Genomic DNA, 14,594 nt, shown 5'->3' on the forward strand with positions numbered 1-14,594 from the left:
CTAACCCTGTCATTAGAAGGAGCTAAATAACACATCAGGGTTTTCTCAACATCATACTTAGTGACAGTTCATGTTGTAAACCCAGTCTGCTAATTTGATATCATCCAGTCTCCTCTGCTGAATGTGTTTCGGACACTGAGCACTGGTTTATATATGCTTTCTTCTCTCAAGAGCCCCGTGTGCTGTTGATGTTATTTCCGCCTAGACATGGGGAAAGAGGGGCTCAGAGGCACGGCTGGTCACAGGTGTGCTGATTCCAAGCAGTGTTCCTTCCTTCTCCGATGCTGCTGTTGCAACTTGGAGCTGTCTTTTCTTGATTCCACCTGGACTTTTAAACAACAGCTTTGGATGTTTTCAGAGTGAAAGAGTAAAATTAACTTGATTTTTAAAAAAATTAAATTTGAAAGGCACAACATTTCTGTCCCACTTTGCTTTTGGTTTCTACCTTTGCGGTACATCGTTCTCTTTGACGCCTCAAAAGATGGGGTCATTTATGTGACAGACGCATGTGCATAGGTTGGTGGCTACAGCTCTCTCCCTACAGCCTTTCCTCTAACATGTTCACTCTTGTTCACATGTACAGATTTGCTCGCACGGATTCATGTCCTGGGCTTTCGGGTTTACGCATTATTTTATATGCATGAGACACTCACACTCCGGAGAGGACTGATTCATTCTGTTCTAGATCCCATCAGTTTTTGATTCCATCTCTCTCTACCCTCCCACTCCTCACTTCTGCCTGAGGTGAAAAAAAGCTTGACTGAGAGAGGACAGGTACCGGGCTCCGTGCATCATCCCCCGCCCTTGGGTTCTACTATTTACCAGGCAGATCAGTGTAGGAAAAGAGACAGAAGCAGCCTTTTGAAAGAAAGCAGCCTTTCTTTCAGGCCAAACTGCAGAGAAATGAGGGGCTGAGTCAGTTCAGTCCAGTTTTATAACCTTGGATGGTGTGTAGCTGTGCTTAGCAGTGTTAGATGTCTTGTCCGTCAGCCAGCTTCTGTCTGTCTCTTTGTTTCAATCTCTCTCACCCTCTCTCTGTTGAATTAAGTCAATTTGGAACGTCAGCTTTCAGGAGAGGAAGGAGGGTGTACACAAGAGAGGACAATTACTGCTCAACGGCCAGATTTCAGCATTAAGAAGACTATTCCTAAGGCAGTAAAGAACTGTAAAAACAAGAACATAAAACAAAGAGATAAGTAGCTACAGCAGATTCTAACTAAGAAGCCTAGTTGACTTTTGCAACTTGATCAAGATATGAACGTCCCTGGGCAGTGATGTCTCAAGCTACCTATAGGATTAATTTCTGTGGGTGTAGGTAAATTTCCCTAGGCATTGACTGATGATGTTAAGCACATCCTAGTGAGGCAAAGCAAAAAGTCATGAAGTTTTATAAATCTCAAGTCTGAGAGTAAAGATATGGGTCCTTCCCCATTCACAGAGTGCCCTTGGGAAACCTAGTCCGGATGCCAGTCAAACTGGGCCTCAAGCCTTTGTTCTTTCATTAAATGGTGGAAGGCTGTTCTTCCTTCCCCACTTCCTGTTATTCTCAGACATACTGCTGAGCAGTTTTCTATGTAAGAAACACTGATAGTTGATTGAAAATCCCATGGCAGCCCTATGACAGTCTACAAGTGAGGTTCATAGTATCATGTCTGGAGGGTCCTTAGTGCAACATCTACTCGGTGTGAAAATATTCAAAGAGAGAGAACGTGAGCTGTATTCCAATTGACTCTCGGTAGTAGGCAAGCACTTATGTAAAGGTACTGTTTTTTTCAACATTTCAAATTCTAAATTTCATTTTAAAAGGTAAATTCCCTATTTCAGAAATTCCTCTTAGTAACAATATTTGTTCCCCAGTGTTTGTCTTCTGTTTCTGAGTAAGTCAGGTTATTTTCTGTGCTCCCTTTGTATCTGTCTGTCCACCTTCCAACATCTGATTAGGGGAAGCTCAAGGTTTTGGGGGGATCTTGATTTTATCCAGTCAGTATTTGGAAAAAGAAAAATAGTGTAAAAGACTTTGATCCAGAAAGAAATAGTAGTTGGTTGGTTAATTAAATTGGTCAGAGTCGGAAATCATTAAAAAAAAAGATGTATACTTTAAACATACTTTTAATTTCAGCTGCATCCTGAAATTAAACATTTCAGTGTAATCTAAATATATATAAATTCAGAGGTGCCTGGGTGGCTCAGTCAGTTAAGCATCCGACTCTTGATTTTGGCTCAGGTGACAATCTATAGGTTGTGAGATCCAACCCCATGTCCTGCTCTGTGCTGGGCATGGAGCCTGCTTGGGCTTCTCTCTCTCCCTCTCCACCCCTCCCACCCACCACTCGTGTACTCTCTCTCTTCAAAAAAGAAATGATAATCATACACACACACACACACACACACACACACACACGTGTGTGTGTGTGTGTGTGTGTGTGTATAATTTTAGTAGTTCTCTGATATAAGGCCTTTTTAGGACAGCCTATATAAACCATCTTTCTAATACATTGTTTTTGTTTTCTACTTTTTGCTACTTTAAATATGAAGCAGGAACTTGAAGCAATCTGCGTGTAGGAATCTAGACTGTATTATTTTTCCCACTTTTGAAAACCTTCTGACCCATACTAAATCAATAGGATTTTTATTTAGTAACTCATATTTAACGTATCTATCAGTACTTTCCAAAGCATTCCATTTTTTTTTTAATAAACAACGAAGTTTTTCCTTTTCACACTCCTGTTTCATCGGTTTAAATATTTGTTTAAATTGGGACGCCTGGGTGGCTCAGTTGGTTGGGCGGCTGCCTTCATTCAGCTCAGGTCATGGTCCCAGCGTCCTGGGATCGAGTCCCATATCGGGTTCCTTGCTCGGCAGGGAACCTGCTTCTCCCTCTGTCTCTGCCTGCCTCTCTGCCTACTTGTGATCTCTCTCTCTCTGACAAGTAAATAAATAAAATCTTTAAAAAAATAAATAAATAAATAAATATTTGTTTAAATTAGTTAATCCTGATATCAAGCCTCTCCAGAAAAACAGGTGTAGGAATAAACCCAGCTGGTGAGAGCCCCAGCATTTGACATCCTGAAGAAGACTGCTAGCCTGTGCAGAAAGTGTTGGCCACCCAGCTGGCCAGCTCCCCTGTCAGTTTGTGGTACAGTGGAAATAACAGTGCTAGATTCTTCCTTGAGTTGGTTATATAAAGTGTTGGTAAAAGAGATTTTTTTATACAGTGAAGGAAAGAAGAGAAGACCAAAGAAATATTGGGGGGGCAGGGGGGAGAAGTAAAGCAAAAAAAAAAAAGGTAAGGTTTAAACAGAGACCCCCCCCCAAAAAAAATGATTTTGCAAGTGAAGGAGAAAGATGGATACAGTGAAAAGGCAAACAAACAGAGTTGAAAAAAAATGAATTTCTAATTGAACAGTTGGGAGGAACATGTGAATATCAGTTAAACTGAGATTGAATATACTTCAGATTTATGTAAGTGGATTTTACTCTGGGAGATTGGTTCAGCAGGGACTTAGAGGGTCATAGTCCTCCTTGCTTTCAGTTTTCATGAGCAGTGAAAATGAGCAATGGAATATGCATTTCAGATCAGATAACCCCTTGTTTTAGGATACAGACGTTGGACATCCTTTACTGTGAGTGATTGCTGTTTAGGTAAATTATTATTTATTTGAGCATTTCCTAACCTGAGAGCTCACATCTGTTCCACAATAATGACAAGTGAGGAGTAACTTAGGAGAAAATGAGCCAGTGGAAGATACTTTCCTTGTTGCTCATCATTGCCAGGTGAGGTTTTAAGCCTCCTCCTCCTCTTGACTGATTTCTTCCACATCAAGCTTCAAAGAGTCCATTGTCTTTACCCAGCCAGAATTGGTTCTCTAGAGTATGTGCATGAGTGCAGCCTCCTCATTTTACAGTAAAGTTGGCTGTCACCTTGGCCATGGGTCGGATGGACGAGTGTATTATTGGCTTCCTTTTATGTTGGGAAATGCATTTTCTGTTGAAACAGCCATAGGTGTAAATCATACTGATGTGTGTAGTGAGGAAAGACACTACTCTCCATTGCAGGACAGCCTTACATGACCTATTACATACTTCTCATTTATCTGGAATTCCATGGGGAGTAAATTACCCTCAATTTGGAAGCCACCTACCCTAAGAAGCTTTGGTCCTTTTTGTAGATCCCAAGGGTACCATATAGAAAATTACCGCTTTAGTCAGTCTAGAAAAAAATGCCTAACATATATCTAATGCCTGAAAGGATATAGCTCATGGTTGTATATGTCCTTTTTAAAATTCTTTTCCTGCTCTGACTTATATATTGAATTTTGCTTTGTTTGTGGAAGAACTGAAAATATCGGTTAGCTCTTGGAAAATAGCTCATTCTAGAGACTGTCCATTTCTGTCCTTGCGGTGAAGATGAATTTGAAGCCTTATGTGTGACCAATGACACTTAGCGAAAGAATAATAAATAAATAAATGTAGCCATAAGATTTTGGCCTGGAGTGGGATGTTTGTAGCTGCTAGGATAGTGTGTGTGAGCTGAATTCCAGCGGCCATGTGAATGCAAAAAAAAAAAAGAAAGAAGAAAAGAAAAGCTGGCCATCACATGGTTTACTGTATCCAGAAGCATCATCACTTCCCATGAACCCCAACTCTTGTGCTCCTTTTCAGGGCAGTCTACTTTGTGCGGCATAAGGAATCCCGGCAGAGGTTTGCTATGAAGAAGATTAACAAGCAGAACCTCATCCTCCGAAACCAGATCCAGCAGGCCTTCGTGGAACGGGATATCCTGACTTTCGCAGAGAACCCCTTTGTCGTCAGCATGTACTGCTCCTTTGAAACAAGGCGCCACTTATGCATGGTCATGGAATACGTGGAAGGTAAATCAGTGTCTGACACAGAAAACATGACACCTGTACCCAGAAACCACTGGCTCCTTTGTGCAGTGGAGGCCTTCCCTGTTGGGCAGCGGAATGGTTGTAGCCGCCTAGGAACTGAAGCCAGGCAATGAGATCGCTGTATTCCCAGTCATCATCATCCGATAATTGCTTGTAGAGTGCCTGCTCTACTATAACAAAGGGAAAATTAGTGCTATTTGGAAGAAGGTTGTTTTTCTTTTTTAATAGCTTTTAATCCTAACTACCTTCTCTCAATTGGTCATTAAAGTTAGAATGTAGGTGATGGGATTTTTTTCCTACTTACTTTTATCACATAGCATAAAATCATTCATTACAATTGATCTTCTTAAAGAATGAATTAAAAATATATCCGTTTTTGGTCTATGGTGTGAAATTAAAAATGAGTTAGGGGAAAAGAACATACAAGTCAAGAAAATTTAACTTTTTTTTTATGTTTATGGCTTACCTTTTAAATATTTTTTAAATATTTTTATTTCCTTCCATTTTACATTCAATTTCTGCATTTTTGGCCATGACTTATTGACATAAACTAGGTTAATAAAAGGAATATTTCAGGAAGGGCCAAAACCATCTGCAGAGCATCTAATTTAGAGCATCTAATTTAAGCTCTAAAACTTATAGGAGCAGAACCCCAAAACTATAAAACTCGAAGAAATGTTAAATATCATTTAGTTCAACCTTTTCATTTTGCAGATGAGTGAACTGAAACCCGAGAAGGGGGGAAACTTACTAGATACTTTCCTTGTGGACACAAGATAAAAGCATAGCTTACCTGATTTCCACCCAGTTTTTTTCCCCCCATGCCAGCGCCGGGCTTTATTAACCTTGGTTGTGTTCACCATAACTGACATTTGTCACATGTTTAATAAATATTAGCAATATCCTAAATCCTTTACATAGATTACCTCATTTAGTCCTCACAATAACCTGAAAAAGGATGACAGTCTTATATCCTAGTATTAGAGGAAAGAGCCAGGTTTAGTTTGACTAAGATCTACCTGCCTCTAAGAGTCAGGGGTAGGATTTGAACTCAGTAGCCTGATTCCAGAACCCAAGCTTTATGCTGGTGTATTTTGTTCTTCAAATTTCAGTTCCGCTTCAGAGCAAGTCTGCTCTCTTGGAAGGACTCCTGCTTAAAAAAAAAAAACAAAACTTTGTTTTTTCCCCCCACACCACATCTTAATTAGAGACGTGATTACTCTGTGCATGGTCTCCACTTAGGAATTTGAAATGCTGTGTCTGGGGATAGAGGGCATTCTGCTTTGAAGGTCTTTAATCTGAACTGATGGTCTTCTTCAATCCTAGCTGATAATTCCACCTGCTAAATCTTGTGCTTGGGTTTTCTAGGAGGTGACTGTGCTACATTAATGAAGAACATGGGGCCTCTCCCTGTTGATATGGCCAGGATGTACTTTGCCGAGACGGTCTTGGCCTTGGAATATCTACATAATTATGGAATTGTACACAGGGATTTGAAACCAGACAAGTATGTACACCGAGAAAACACATCCTTTTTTTCACACTATACAAAAAGTTGTCTACTGTCTCTAAAAATGTTTTCTTTTAATGTTGCTTTGCACATTTTGAAGTTCTCCTGTAATGTTCCCAAGAGAGTTATTTTGGCAGTTTATATGATAATATTTATATAATAAATTAAAGGCTTTGATGCGGTCCCCTGGGTGGCTCAGTGGGTTGGGCCACTGCCTTCGGCTCGGGTCATGATCTCAGGGTCCTGGGATCGAGTCCTGCATCCGGCTCTCTGTTCAGCAGGGAGCCTACTTCCCTCTCTCTCTCTGCCTGCCTCTCTGTCTACTCGTGATCTCTCTCTGTCAAATAAATAAATAAAATCTTAAAAAATAAAATAAAATAAAATAAAGGCTTTGATGCTTATAATAATAGCTTGTAAGGAACAAAAGAAAAAGATGATATAAAGCCAGGATTAGTTAAAATTTTTGAAGTTTTTTGTTATGTTCAGTTTTGAATAGCTTCTAGAAATGTGCTACAAGTTTTTTTCTGGATAGTTTCTGCATTTGGTATTATCCCTATTCCTTCCTATTCCTATTCCTTCCCTATGCCATGATGATATACTTGGTATTATATTCTATCTCACATTTAATACTGAATTTAATTTTTAATCTTCATGATGTTCATTTTAATGTCTGATTTGAGATACAGATAGACTTTTTTCCCCTCAAATGACTCAGTTATTCATCTTGACACCATTCATTAAATGTTTTATGCTTTCTCTACTAATTTCATATACCTCTAAAAGCATTACATGTTAATATGTAAAGATACTAAGCATGCTGAAAATTTTATGATTTACAGTTAATTCTTGCTCATTCCAGAAAATTTTGAAGTACAGAAAAACATGAAAAAATTCATTCACAGCATTACCTAACAAAAACAACTGTTAGAATATGGACTATTTCCTTTCAGTAGCTGTTTTTTCCTCTTTTCACATCCTCTCTTCCTTTAACGTTTTAATTAATTAAAATTCTGATTTTTCCTTTGAAAATGAAAACTTTAAAGATTAAGTTCATAAGACTGTCACATGTGAATTCTTTGCATTATATAAGAAATCTGCATTTTGTGCTTAATGAGCAGAAATTTATAATTGATCCACAAGTTGAAATCTTGAACAATAGTTCATTTTTCTGTCCAAGTTCTTTATCTTGTGTGTCACTTAAATCACAGATGGTTGCTTATCTTAGTTTCTGATGTATGGCATGGGATTATTGAGAACACTTCTCTATTTTATTATTCTGAAAATAGAAAGATATCAGAGTCCCATGCTTATATTTTTCTAAGTTTAAACCTATAAATGATATTGTATGTGGCTGCTCCAACAAAGATTAGCCAGGCCAGGTGTCTGGCCCTCCCTTGTGAATCACACTCATGAGCCAGATACACATATGTAATATGTTGATGGGACCCCATCTCTTCCCAGGCTGGGTTTGGGGTTTTTTTTGGTTTTTTTTTTTTTTTTTTTAATTTTATTTATTTGACAGAGATCACCAGTGGGCAGAGAGGCAGGCAGAGAGAGAGAGAGGAGGAAGCAGGCTCCTGCTGAGCAGAAAGCCTGATGTGGGGCTCAATCCCAGGACCCTGGGATCATGACCTGAGCTGAAGGCAGAGGCTTTAACCCACTGAGCCACCCAGGCACCCCCCCAGGCTGGGTTTTATATTGAGACTGATACCTCTGGGATCTGGGTGGCTCAGTCGGTTAAGTGTCCCAACTTTTGATTTCCAATCAGGTCATGATCTCAGGGTCGTGAGGTCGAGCCCCATGTTGGGCTCCATGCTTAAGATCCTCTCTCTCTGCCCCTCTTCCTTTCCCCTCTTTCTAAATAAATAAGATTGATACTTCTACAGTAAATAGTCTTACAAATTGCCAAGAAAAGGAGAAAATCTAAAAAGAAAGAAAAGAACTTCAAAGTAAGTGTTATCACATGTGTCCTTTTGCTTCATAGTTTGCTGGTCACCTCCATGGGGCACATAAAGCTGACCGATTTTGGATTATCCAAGGTGGGACTAATGAGCATGACTACCAATCTTTATGAGGGTCATATCGAGAAGGATGCTCGAGAGTTCCTGGACAAACAGGTAGGCTTGGCTGCAGCTCAGCTGGAGAGAGAGAAAGAAAAAGTACGCTATTGCCACTGACATTCAGAATCAACTTGTGTAAGCCAGGTCTGCATTAGGACTGGGCGTTTAGATGTCTGTATGAGCCTTATGTTTAATAAAATGCAAATTGCTTCCATTTTTCTCCCTGGGCCTCTTTGAACTGTCCGTTCCTCCACATTCCTCCCCCAGCATTATGGTCTATTAGCAAGACGAACGATGTAATTGCACACAAGTGAGAATCAGAGAGAGACAAATGGAAAACTGTTTTTGTAAGGAATTCAAGAGTCTCAGCAGAGTACTCATGAAACTCATGATGCATTGTACAATCACGGGTGCTAAAATCTGAGCCATGGCCCATTTCCCTTTAAGCATGCCTCATTACCATGTGCCCACAATCTGTTCATTGTAAAGTTACTTAAGGTAAACACATCTCAACTGTCATGCTTTTCTGAAGTAACCAGGATGTGACTCTATTTTGGTCATATAAATACTAAAATTATATGTGGTGGTGACTGATTAAACATGTATCATTATATTAACTTTGAGGATTAAAAATGTTTTTAATACTAAAAAAAAGAAGTTTTTAATACTGTGAAGTAAGTGAAACCACCAAATAGCGTCAAACCTTCAATTCAAAATTACTCATTACACATAGTTTGACATTGCAGCAGCATTTTAAATTTCCCTTTTTTGCTGTTTAAATATCTCATTGCCTTTGGTGTTATGGATACTGACTTGTAATTGCTGTTCCTAAGTTCTTCGTCCGTTTGGATCTCTGTGGTTGAACAGGTGCGCTCTGGGCAAAATAATTGGTGTGTAGCCATCTTGCTCATTTTAATTCATGTCTAATATTCCAATTATTCTAATATTGCAATCATCTTTTAGGTCTGTGGCACACCTGAATACATTGCACCAGAAGTGATTCTGAGGCAGGGCTATGGGAAGCCAGTGGACTGGTGGGCCATGGGGATTATCCTCTATGAATTTCTGGTTGGATGCGTGCCATTCTTCGGGGATACTCCAGAAGAGCTATTTGGACAAGTCATCAGTGGTAAATATCATCAGGCATTCTCTTCCAGCGGCTGTTGGGAAACAGCTATTTCATGCAATTCTGTGGAGTATTGCCATTTTAACTACTAAAATGTTAACCTTTATCAAACAGTTTAGCCAACACATTAAAAGAACTCACTCATCATAGCACATAACTGACTTTCACAAATCTCAGGGGATCAATTTGTGTTGAAAATTGATCTGAGGAAGTTTCATTAACATGGAATTTGGAAATGTACGAGCAGTGTGACCAGTTTTTATGTGTGCTTTTCTGCAAAAGAAATTCACGTGGGATTTGTAAATTATTTCATTGCCGTCCAGTCTTCCTTTCTATATATAGGAAAGTTGCACCAGGGAAGAAAAGGTTAATGTGGGTAGCATTTACATAAATGGGGGAAAATGGCTAATGACACAATGAAGAAATTAACAAAAATGTAATAAACCCTAAAACAAATGTCTACCAAATAATAAATAATGAGAATGGGAAGGAAGCAAATTTAATCCACAGATTGTTAATGATTTCATTGGTGGTGGTTATGGTGTAATGTTATTTCTGTAACAGCTGTTCATCTTTCATTTAAAATTCAATAACCTTTAGATCTTAACCTGCACGCTGACCCTCACTATTGTTATGCAGCTTGTGGCAAAACTAAATGATAATTAAATAGGTTCTATTACTACCCTACCTGCTGTTTTTATAAATTTCCCCGAAGCATAGATCAGAAAGGCCTCTTCTCCTCAAAGCTTACCAGTTATCGCTGACACCCGCATCACCCACTCAACCACATTTTGGACTGTGCTACAAGGTCTATCAGTGGAAAGAGAGGGAAAATTTGTGGTGGTATGAGGAGTCCCTTAATCGCGGCATTATTCTTTATCGTTGACTTTGCAAGCCAGGCATATTTGTAAACTTTAACAAAGTAGATTTGTGGGTTGCCTGCAGTGTATAACCCTTTTCTATAATATCTGAGCTGTTTATGGATTTATAACCAGGCTGTTTTCTGATAGACCAAGGCCTGAATGGCAAGAGGAATCAACTGTTTAATTAACGCAAGCAGCAAATGCTGGCTTTGTTCTCCATGCCTTACGGCTCAGATGCATATTCATGTTTTATTTTCCAAATCAGATTTAAACTGCAGCAGAGGAAGCTGGAGGCAGGCACACACAGAAATAACTCATGTTTTTATTGCATTTCCATACACACAAGCACACACACCTTATCTTCAGGCAAACTCCTGTGGAATGTAAAACATATTCTGTTCTATTTATGACAGAACATAAATACTTATGTATTTATGACAGACTTTAAATATTTCCATTATTATCATGATTACTTTGGATTTTTTTGTCTCCAAGCTTAACACTTTGGCCTTTCATTTGTCTCTAGAAATAGTTATTTTTGCAAAATTAATTTGTGCTTCTGGAAGCTGAAGAGCTCTAAGGGCAGGGCCAAATTCACATTTGAGAATAGTGAGAAAGAAAAATCATACTCTCTTGATTGCCTGGAAGGGCGACCATCTAAAACACAGGTGTTAAGAGTTTTTACCATATTAAGTCCTCTTAATAACTAGAAGGAATAATTTGTTTTGAGCCAAGTCTGCCAAAAAGAAAAAAAAAAATTCGAAGCATCAAAAAAGCAAATAAATGGAAGATACTGGTTATTGAAATATTTTCTCCCTGCCTTGTTGTAAGCTATACTGGTTCATGTCTCATGAAACAATGCTCCTCAAACTTGACTGGGCCCAGAAATCAACTGACAATCCTGTTAAAATGCAGGTTCTGATTCGGGCTGGGATGGAGCCTGAAATTCTCTTTCTGTAATAGACTCCCAGGCCTCCTCCCGGCTATTAGGACCCAGACTGCCATTTGAACACTAAAGTTGTAAATGACCTATCTCCCTTCCAGATGAGATCAACTGGCCAGAGAAGGACGAGGCGCCGCCCCCTGATGCCCAGGATCTGATTACCTTGCTTCTTAGGCAGAATCCCCTGGAGAGACTGGGAACAGGTTAGAGCACATATGTTTTAATTGTGCTAATATGCAAAAATAATGTCTTTGTGGAGCACTCAGAGGTCTTTGTTTGTGGGTTTTTTTTTTTTTTTTTTTTGCATAAGAAACATCTGTTGGTTGATGTAGGACATGACGACAACACATCATAACAATAATATTTTGGATTTTTTTCTGAGAGTAGTATGTACACTAGGAAGGCTGGTGGTGGTTTGTCTTTGATTTTTGTTTTTCTTGTTTTCATCTTTTTTTTGCAAAGCAAAAGTTATTCCTTTTTTTTTTTTTTAACTTATTTGACAGACAGAGATCACAAGTTGGCAGAGAGGCAGGCAGAGAGAGAGGAGGAAGCAGGCTCCCCGCCGAGCAGAGAGCCCAATGCGGGGCTCGATCCCAGGACCCTGGGATCATGACCTGAACCGAAGGCAGAGGCTTTAACCCACTGAGCCACCCAGGCGCCCCATTCTTTTTTTTTTTTTTTTTTTAAGATTTTATTATTATTTGAGAGAGAGAGAATGAGAGAAAGCATGAGAGGAGAGAGGTCAGCAGGAGAAGCAGACTCCCTGTCAAGCAAGGAGCCCAATACGGGACTCGATCCTGGGACTCTGGGATAGTGACCTGAGCCGAAGGCAGTCGCTTAACCAACTGAGCTACCCAGGCACCCGCAAAAGTTATTCTTAATTTATTTCAATAAATAAAATTGGTCTGGAGGAAAAACTCTGAGGGCGCATAATGGAACTCTTCTATCCTGAAAAATATGCATCTTAAATAAATTAAAACAGAGGATTTGAGATGTAGAGCTTTTTTGTTTGGATTTTTTAAAAAATACATATATATTCACAGAAAGATTTGACCCAGCCCGTTAACTATTTATAGACTTTGAAATGGTTTATCAGTACTTGAACTAATTAATTACTAGAAATGAGTGTCTGGGGTTGAACCATGCTGTCTCATCATGGTGATCAGCACCCTAGCCCAAGAAAGAGGATTAAAACCATTAGGTTTCAAGATTAAGGAGATAATATAGATTTGTTTCTTGCTGTTTATTTTTTCCCCGACTGTTTTACTCAGAGTTTTTTTCTGCTTCTCCTCTTCCTTATATTCTGAATAGACAGAGATCCCAATATAGAGTTCCAATCTGCCCCAGTATTATCTAGATGGGGCTAAATATTAAAATATAAATATAAACACCACACACACGCACAGGCACATGCACACTGGAGAGTATCCATAATTTTCAGCAATGAAAATTGTTGACTTGATGGAATATTTACTCTGAGCTGTTTCATTCTACTTCATTATAATAGAAATATCAGAAAATGCTGAGCAAATCATTCTCTCCCTCAATTTTTCCAATAACTCCTCCAAATACACACGTTACTGTCCATGTTTGCCCACAGCGTCCCCCAGATGGAGGGCTCCATTCTTGCTAAAGTGTGCTGTGCTACTAGAGTTGATGATGATGCATTGAAACCCATAGATCATATTCTTACCTTGTAAATAAAGTTTTATTGAAACACAGCAGTGCCATTCATACACATTGTCTGTAGCTGCCTTCATAGTACAGTGGCAGAGTTGAATCCTCAAACTGTGTGACCCACAAAGCCCAAAGTATTTACTGTTTGGCTTTGTACAGAAGAATCTCGCTGACTGCATCAGTGAATCAAAGAAGACTGAAACTCTGGCCTTCGCTGAGGAAAACGTTTTTGAGTTGCGCTTCCTTCTGGCGTACTGTGTGCCTGTATGCCTTTTGCAGTGGATGAGTGGGCCTTCGGTGAAGAGTGGAGATTAAGGGCACAAACTCTACAGTCAGATTGCCTGAGTTTAAATCTCTGCTGTGTGACTGTGGGCCAGATGTTTCCTTTCCTGTGCCTCATTTTTTCATCTGTAAAATGGAGCTTAGAGAAGTACCATCTAACAGGATTACCGTGAGGATGAAAGATCACCCATTCTGGCTCTTAGCACCAGGTCAGACACTGCTGCCACTGGTACTGTCATTTTAATTTCCTGCCCGTATAATCTGGTACTTTCCCCTGTGGATGTCTGAGATCCAGCAATGGTGGTGGTGCCCCCACCTTTGAGCTGATTGAACTCTTTGGACAGAATATATTTCTTCCCACCCTATTTGGTGTTCCTTTTGTCTGAAGCAACTAGCAAAGTTGTTCCTCCCTACCTGCTGTGACCTGCAGTCACAGTTGCTTTCTGGCCCCAGAAAGAGGAGTCGCAGTCAAAGAATTCATGTTAAGCTTTAACTAGGGCAGAGTTTGGAGGAGTGATTTTTTACTCACTTGAGCCAAATAGGAGAAGCAGTGGCATTTCCAGCTTGTCCTGCAACAACACAAATATCAATGTCCGCGTCCTACTCAGCTGTCCTGGACAAGCGTTGTCCTGAGATATGACCAAAGATAACAATAGAATTGACACGTGCCTACCCAAGAGCCCGCTTCTCTTCAGTGTTCTTGGGTCAGTTTGGAGAGTTTTCCCACTGAGTCTTCTGCCTGTTTCCCTCCTCTGAGAAGACCGAGAATCTTGACTTCAACAAAACAGGGTTATGATGCTGGTCAGCATGCCTGTCTTTCTATATTCTATGCTGTGAGTTATCTCTCTGTGCATTTTCTCCCTGACTGCTACTTGTGTTCTTTTCAGGGCTTGACAATTAGAGATGCGAATCTCCTACCAGAAGCTCAAAAGAGACGTTTAAAAGACCCTGCCCAAGCTCTTAGCATTTCAGGAAGTACTTGCCAAACAGGCAGGTCCAACGTGACAGATCCCAGTAGGGCCCAGAGAATGAGGCTGAGAACCCCGCAGGCCTGCCATGCTGCTTCCAATGACAGCATTTTGGATTTAATGCATATTTAGCGGGCAAAATAATGCACCGTGAAAATGTGTGAATTCACATTTGCCCGAGAGACTAGAGAGGCTAAGAAAAGGAGTGTGAAGAACATAATGGATGTTTAAGAAACTTCCATGAAAGGAGAGAAAAACGTAAGGGAGAACATTAGT

General features: G+C 39.8%; 1 protein-coding gene across 13 annotated transcripts in view; it reads left to right on the top strand.

Moving 5' to 3' along the window:
- MAST4 (microtubule associated serine/threonine kinase family member 4) overlaps positions 1 to 14,594 on the top strand; it is a 568,037-nt gene that overhangs the window by 522,502 nt on the left and 30,941 nt on the right. For all 13 annotated transcript variants that reach the window (XM_047728882.1, XM_047728886.1, XM_047728883.1 and 10 more), the window contains 5 exons: positions 4,663 to 4,871; positions 6,258 to 6,396; positions 8,384 to 8,516; positions 9,423 to 9,588; positions 11,493 to 11,594. In XM_047728882.1, the coding sequence (XP_047584838.1) occupies positions 4,663 to 4,871; positions 6,258 to 6,396; positions 8,384 to 8,516; positions 9,423 to 9,588; positions 11,493 to 11,594 (749 nt within the window). The remainder of the gene's footprint in view (positions 1 to 4,662; positions 4,872 to 6,257; positions 6,397 to 8,383; positions 8,517 to 9,422; positions 9,589 to 11,492; positions 11,595 to 14,594) is intronic.

This window comes from Lutra lutra, chromosome 5, assembly GCF_902655055.1.
Source record: "Lutra lutra chromosome 5, mLutLut1.2, whole genome shotgun sequence".
Taxonomy (NCBI): Eukaryota; Metazoa; Chordata; class Mammalia; order Carnivora; family Mustelidae; genus Lutra; species Lutra lutra.